This window comes from Eschrichtius robustus, chromosome 11 (assembly GCF_028021215.1).
Source record: "Eschrichtius robustus isolate mEscRob2 chromosome 11, mEscRob2.pri, whole genome shotgun sequence".
NCBI lineage: Eukaryota > Metazoa > Chordata > Mammalia > Artiodactyla > Eschrichtiidae > Eschrichtius > Eschrichtius robustus.
Window position 1 is genome coordinate 64,243,232 of NC_090834.1, and position 7,927 is coordinate 64,251,158.

The 7,927-nt window shown below is 41.7% G+C and overlaps 1 protein-coding gene across 1 annotated transcript; it reads right to left on the bottom strand.

Moving 5' to 3' along the window:
- Positions 1-5,018: 5,018 nt before the first annotated feature.
- LOC137771451 (hemoglobin subunit epsilon-1) lies at positions 5,019-6,444 on the bottom strand. Its single transcript, XM_068554816.1, has 3 exons — positions 6,344-6,444; positions 6,005-6,227; positions 5,019-5,147 (listed from the first exon to the last, which is right to left on the bottom strand). The coding sequence occupies exons 1-3, from the start codon at positions 6,433-6,435 to the stop codon at positions 5,019-5,021; spliced, it is 444 nt and encodes a 147-aa protein (XP_068410917.1). The 5' UTR covers positions 6,436-6,444.
- Between the last annotated feature and the right edge of the window lie 1,483 nt (positions 6,445-7,927).

The following is a 7,927-nucleotide window of genomic DNA, read 5'->3' on the forward strand; positions in this document are numbered from 1 at the left end:
AACCTATGACTACAGCTAGGAATCCCAGCCACACTCAGGTGTGGGTTTGGCCTGCCGGGGTGGATCCAGGTACTTGCTGTTTGGTGGCCCTGACCCCTGTCTTCAGCAGAGTACGTGCACCCTGCAAGCCCCCAGACGCAGGGGCATCTGCAACTCTGAATGTCACGGAATAACCACCCATCTTTCCAGCAAACCAGGCAACAATTCTGGAAGTTACCTCTAACTCCTGTTTTTCTCTCACCCTTTTTAGACAATCGCTGTCTCTGAGCAGTTTACAATGATCTCTCTTCATAAATGCTGTAGCCAATCTGCACACGTTTCTCTCCTGATAACAGCAATCAATTTAACATTCTTAGGCAGGTTTCATCACTTTAACCAGACAGTTCTTCAGTAAATCCCACAACCAGTTCTTTGGAGTTGACTTTAAAAAGAGTTATCCCTTGCTCTGATATCCAACCCCTCCCATCCCTAGTCTATCCTCACGAGGTCTGTGACAAACCAGCTGCTTTTAGAAGATGTGTTCTTATCACTAGAATGGAATGACAATCCTTGCCTGGACTTTGCCATCTTAAGACCTGGCTTAATTTTCCTCTAAAGAATCTCCACTTTGGTACTCTACCTCCATCCAGATCCTTTTCCTTCACAGAAGTCTTCTCTCAGACCCACTTAATCATCTGGTCCTGAGGAGTTCTTGTCTCATGACACACTTCCCCTCTCACCAGAACTCTCCCATATCTTTAACTTTAACTGGAAAAACTCACAAGTGTATGTTTCTGCCAAGTGTATATCCCAAGCATATCCCTTTATTGCTCTGTTTTTTATTTTCTTGTTAAAATCTCTACTTCATACAAAAATTTAATGGGGAGCTCACACACATACACACACACACACACACACACACACACCTCAACATATAATCCCTAAGGTTTTCACATATTTAAAAGCACATGCGAAAAGCAGAACTGAAGACAATTACAGAAGAAATCTTAGCAGAGCATTGCTACTACTACTACTACTACTACTACTACTACTACTACTACTACTACTGTTATTATTATTATTTGAAAAATAAAGCTATTTCTTGGTGATGCTACACTATTGGGTGGGGCCCTCAGTGATACATGTGGGCCAGAGAGTTCGCCAGTCCAGTCACCGTCTTCCTCCAGGCGGCCTGCACCTGGGGGGTGAATCCCATGTAAAAATGGTTTGCCAAGCCTATCACTAGCATGCGTTCCAGGAGCTGAGGAAGTGGAGAGAGACAACAGATGCGCACAGTGAACGGAGAGCTCCAGGCTGGCCTCTCAACTTCCACTTAGAACCCAGCGATGTCAACTTTTCGCAAAGCCTGGGGCCTTGCCTAGTCACTAAACACAGCTAGTTTGTTCTCCTTGATAGACTAGTACGTGACCATGATTTCACTCTTTCTACATTCTTAGCACCACCAACTTCATATTTAGTGGGCTTAAAAATAAAAACTCCTAGCTTTCTACTCCAGCCCACATGTTCCAGCTGTATCCCTCCCTCAGAGACACTTTGCCCCACTTCTGGATTTATAGGACATAAGTTTGAAATGGGTCTCTAGAAGCAATTCTGTACAAATGTCCAGCCAATGTATGAATAGCCTTAGCAATATATTTGTGAACCGTAGGTTCCTCCCTTATACAGAGCCAGCATATGCTTGCATAGACATTTCTCCTTGGCTATTTTTTTCTGCCTCCAGGAGGGGAAAAAGTGAAAAATAACAAGTAAAGGCAAAGTTCCTTCCATACAATTATGCTTTCCAATAGACACTTTCCTCATCTCTATACAAGCCTCTTCTAAATGCCAATAGAGTCCAAACAGGTCCCTCTAGACTTCTAAGAGCACTCTTTAGGCCCAAATACATTACCTCTTTGTCTTAGTCCGGTCCTCTGGAGTTCCTTTCCTTTCAGCATCAATATTTCCAAGTGTTTCACCTCCCACAGCTATCCTTGGTTGCTTTCCAAATTTGATTATATCACCCCTCTGTTTTCAAAGGACTCATCTATTCTCTTTCATGCAGACCTGTCATGCTGATTCCCCAAATTCAGGCTTTGAACTTGCCATTTTCTCACAAACTAACCTTTTATTTCCACCAAAGGTCAATTGGTTTCAATAATGATAACTATCTTTATAGCTAAATTTTAAAAAAGCCTTATCATTCAGAACAAAAGATCACATGTATTTATGAATACATATACGTATATAATGTAGATAAGTAGAGTTTATAGAGGACATAAATGCTACCACTAAAAGATAGAAATTATACGGAAAGTTAATTATCTTTTTTTAGAGAAAGAGATAAAGAGAGCTTATGTTCCAAGTAGTGAACTAAAGATGTGAGATCTATTAATTTATTTAATTCTCATAAAACAGTCTTTGATAAACATGATCAGCGAATGAGGGTTTAATGTATTTAGTAATGTATCTCAGGTCATAGAGCTAGCAGGATGCTCAGATTTAAACCAAGACAGTGAGTTCTTAGGTCTTAGGGATGGCTCTCCATTAGTATGATCGACAACACTGGGGAAAGGCCAGGCAAGGATCCTTGACTTGTGCTCTGAGAAACACATTTCATCTCAGTACAGCTGACCAAAAACTATGTTTCTTACATTAAATAAAATTAACTATAATGTTTTGTCAAACATTCATTCCCATGGGTTCTCAAATGCTCATTCAGTAACTATTTGTTGAATGACTGTGATCATAATTGTTCTATGTACTGGGGATTTAAGATAGACAAAGAAGAAGAAAACTTTCCTCTTAAGATTTATAATTTGGGGGTGGAAGATACAGAAAATGAATAAGGAAACCAATCAACAAAATAATTCCCCTTATTATCATTTGCTATGAAGAAAATTAATATCTGGAATTAATGAGAGAGGAACACAATTACGTCAGGGATAGTCCCTCTAAGGAGGTAGTAGTTGAGCTGGGGCCAGAATGGAAAGAAGGAATTTGCCATGGGAAAGTATTGGGTTAGAGATTCTGAAAGATGGAATAGTGAATCCAAATCTCTGAGGAAGCAAACCTTTGGTATGCTAGAGATAGGAAAAATGGGCTAGTGTGGCTCTTATGTAAATAGTAAAAATGAGAATGGCAAAAAATATTGTTGCAGAGAAAGCATAAACCTAATAACTTAGAACTTCTCTTCAGTGGTAGAGTGTAAGAAGACACTGTGGGATTTTAATCCTGGTAATGACATACTCTGTAAACCCTATGACTCTTAGCTAAATTAACATTCCAAGCATATTCTGTTTATCACATTGTTTTGCTCAGGTGGCTTTTATTGCCTAACAACAACAATTAGACATCCTTTCTGACCATCTACTGTATGCATATGTGTACGCATGTGTGTGTGTTAATTATGAATTTGTTTTCCATTAAGCTGTCTTGAACTGACAAAACCTAGATCTAAATTTATATCCCTAAGGGATAAAGAATGAATCTTCTGCTCACCATTACATCATCACCATCCCTGACCCTTTGACATTCATAGTCAGAATAATAGTTGAGGGGCAAGAAAGACGGAAAGAAACTGATTGATTAAGAATGTACATTGCTCTCATTTGTTGACTGACTGGCTGGCTGGGTTAAATGGTTTAGTGCCATGAAGAGCCTCTGTTTACTCTGTTTAGGGGAAAAATGAGAGTCTATGGGACCCAGAGAGACCAGTGCTATTGACAACCTGCAACAATATAATCACTGGTCTCTCATCCCCATTGTGGAGACAAAAGGCCAAATTAGAAGGTAATTCACAGAACATGTAGTGATCAATGTGTGGGAGCAATGAAATGCCTAATAGTTAAATTTGCCAAGAAATGATACTCTAACTTGTAAAGTGTGAAGGTCTTAACCTTCGATAGGACAGTTTGACTCAAAGCCTGAAGGTCATGATTCCCTGACCAACCTGGCAATAACTCCCTCAAGAATGATTCAGTTAATGCCATTCTTACATGAAAGTCCCCAAGTCATTGCAGGCCTTTTCTCGATAGATCCAGGCTGAGAGCTTTCAATCATCTCCCATCACTTCCTTCCTCCTCATCCACCCCAGCCAATCAGAAAACATGTCCTCCTCACTCTCCCCTTGTTCATCTTTCACTTTTTGCAGACCTCCCTGCTCTTCTTGGGTGGAGGTCATTATGTCTGTTCTCCTCAATTAACATCCATGTCTAGTCTCTGCAATTCTTAATTCATTTTGTGTGCATTAAGCAGATTACTCTCCCCCCAAATCCTATCCCTTGGGTCATTTAAAGTTCTAAGAATATTTATTGTTTACTCTTGCCACTATCATAGTAATAGCTTTTATTTTTATATTCAAGGCCTTGCATTACCCAGTCTTTCCTAACCCTCTACCTACGTCTTACTCTCTCCTTTACTTCCAGAGAGTCATTTTCATGCACGTTACCAAGCCCAGGCTTGCTAGTTTTAGACTATGCACCTTTGTTAGTATCTTATCTCCTACACTAAGCCTTGGTCATCACCCGCCCCCCATTCACATACTATCCTAATTCTAGCTTTATTTTAGTGCATGTTACATTCAATCAGAATATGATGCACAATGACTTCAAGTGTCTTAGCCTTGGCTTTTCTCAGGCACTGCTTACTACCTCCTTTCTTCCCCCTACAGTAAGTTTTGCCACACTGCCCTGTAAGTCCCTGCCCACTTAACTAACCATTTCCCACCCCAGAAAACTCCTTTCTGCATCTTGGCATCCTCTCAATCATCCTGAATCCTCCCAGGACGTCTATCTTCTGTTGATGAGTCCACACACACTTCTCAAAGGGCTCTTCTTCCTATGTCTCCCCCCGCCCCTCAGCCAATGAACCTTTTCTCCTTTAACACAAGAGTAAATGATGGAGAAGATACAATATTAATTTTTGATCACTGAATAGAATGTACTTTATTAAACAGAAGCTGGGCTCTCAAGGCCAAACCCCAGTCCCCATGTGCAGAAGGAAGGCACTGGGGACAAAAAATGGTGAACTGAAAAGAGAATTCAGTGGTACTTGTGGGCCAGAGCAGTGGCAACACCAGCCACCAGCTTCTGCCAAGCAGCCTGCAACTCAGGGGTGAATTCTCTGCCGAAGTGAGAAGCCAGAATAATCACCATCACGTTGCCCAGGAGCTGTTAGGTGAGAGACAAAATGACAATTAGATATGTTGAGTAGAATTTTCCTAAAAGGGTTGCAGAAAATAATGGCTTAATACCTACACCCACTCCCAACTCCACATCATAAACTGCTCCATGGTTTGTATCTGTGCAATAAACTCTGATAAGCTAGTTCTTAAATTTTATTTAAATTCTATGAGCCCTCCATTCAACATTCTGTCTACCTATATCCCCTCACTCTCTCCCATTTCACCATTTTTATTTGCCTCTCTCCCTCCCTCTCACATTTACCAATTGTCTAATCCTTGTCATCATAGGATTTCAGGGCTGCATAAGTTCTTAGAGTGAGTTTAGTAAAGTCTCCAACCAACGCAGGAATAAGCCTCCACTTAGTCCCAATACTGATGGGTAATTTAATATATTTAGAGAATTGATTGATATTTCTTTGAGACAATCTGCCTAAAAATTATTCTCCCAAATATCTTCCTAAACTTCAATCATCAGGAGCCACATAAAATAAGACATTTCTCTTTCCTTGAGACAGGTTTTCATCTACCAGAAACCAGATTCCAGTCCTCCTTGAACAAGTCTGTTATTCTTTGATATTCTCTAGGGTAAACAAGTCCAGTTCTAACAAAAGTCCCTGAAAAGTTTTAAGCAAACTCAGGCTTAAAAGGGCTAGTAGCCCTTTACCGTCACGAGTCCTGAATCAAGGTGCTCTTGGTATGTCCACTGGAATTCTGCCCTCTTAACACCAACTTTGATCTATGATTTCTGAGATCTTTGCTAGTCTTTGCAACCAAAGACTCAACTTCCATTATTATTCCAAAGTAAAAAGCATAAAAAGAACACGTGAACATTTCTGAACTCACCCTGAAGTTCTCAGGATCCACGTGCAGTTTGTCACAGTGCAGCTCGCTCAGCTTAGCAAAGGCGCCCTTGAGGTTGTCCATGTTCTTAACAGCATCTCCGAAGGATGTCAGCACCTTCTTGCCATGGGCCTTGACCTTGGGGTTTCCCATTATGGCAGAGGGAGAGGACAGGTTGCCAAAGCTGTCAAAGAACCTCTGGGTCCAGGGGTAGACAACCAGGAGCCTATGAGATGAGACCATAGCAGATGGAAAATCAGTGACTCGAAAAGTTTGAAGAATTTCCTGGTCAATTTGCCAGGCTCATATTCACCATCCTCCCCCATGAAGTCCAGTTGCTACCTGCCCAGAGCCTCGCCTCCAGCCTCTTCCACATTCACTTTGCCCCACAGGCTAGTGATAGCAGCCTTCTCCTCAGCAGTAAAATGCACCATGATGTCAGGTCTTGGAGCTTACTGGTGATCACAGAAGTGTCAGAAGCAAGTCTGTGCTGCTGCTGGAAGGTGTGGCCTTTTATTCTTTACTGCTGAACTTCTGGCCCTTTGTTCCCCTTAATCCTTTAAAGTCATTGGTCAAGGCTGAGCTGTGTCCCTCAGGGGTGGAGTCAGGTCAGGAAATGGTCAGCAAGGAAGATGTATGTTGAGTCTGTGATAATGTGTTGGTTCCTAAAACATCCTTCTTTTGTTGGCTCCTCCTCCATCCTCAACACAATTTTTCATTCATTCTCTCTTTTCGCCCTCTTCTCTCCCCATGTCATCCTCCACGATGACATCCATCTCTCCCATTCTCCTTATCCCAGAAAGACCCATAGAGTGCAGCTAAGCCCAAGATAAAGAAAGAGTTCCAGTCAAACCAGGTTTAATATTTGGGTTAAGGATGGTGAGATGGTGACAGGGACAAAAACACAGTCAAGAAAAAAAAATACAATTGTTGACACAGAACCTCAGCTAGTTCTAGCTCTCTTGAGGAGTGGATTATAGCCAAGCTCTGGATTTTAGTTTTCTAAGGGAGACAAAACACATACATGGTTACTTCAGGAAGCTGAACAGAGATGCAAGGGATCTACAATAGAACTAAGACCTCAATCCCAAAGTAAAATAACCAAAGATTATTTCATAGAGAGAACAGGTAGAATAAGCTTACATCCTGTGCTTCCAGGGATCTCTCTCTCTGTCCATTTCTCTATGACAACAAGGGAAACTGTCTACTCTGGAGACATTGCCCTGAGTGCTCTTCTTGATTTTCTGTACTTATTTATACCAGCGAGGCTGCTAAGGAGTCTGAAATTATTTAAAACCAGGACTTGTGATCAAACTGAGGAATAGATGAATTGATATGATAGGCTAGCAGTTGGAGTATGTTTAATGTTTGTTGAAGCCATCAGTGCAGGAGACTTCAAGTTTCTCTAGTGTCCTTATTTTTGGTTTTCTTTTGTGTTTTGATGTCCCTGTTGGCTCTGGGCTTCCCTAAGAACACATCATCATGAAATAGATTATGTACTGCAACTTTTCCAGCTGCAATCCTCTGTTATTATACTGGAGTCCTGTTGATATAGTGGTAAGGAATGGTGGAGGAGAAGCCATCTATAATTGTATAATTAAAAACCAGCCTTGGGGTTTCCCTGGTGGCGCAGTGGTTAGGAATCTGCCTGCTAATGCACGGGACATGGGTTCGAGCCCTGGTTCAGGAAGATCCCACATGCTGCAGACCAGCTAGGCCCGTGCACCACAACTACTGAGCCTGCACTCTAGAGCCCGCGCACCTAGACCCGGTGCTCCAAGACGAGAGAGGCCACCACAATGAGAGGCCCACGCTCGGCAATGAAGAGTAGCCCCTGCTCACCGCAACTAAAAAGAAAGCCCACACACAGCAAAGAAGACCCAACGCAGCCAAAAATAAATACACTTTAAAAAAAATCAGCCTTCA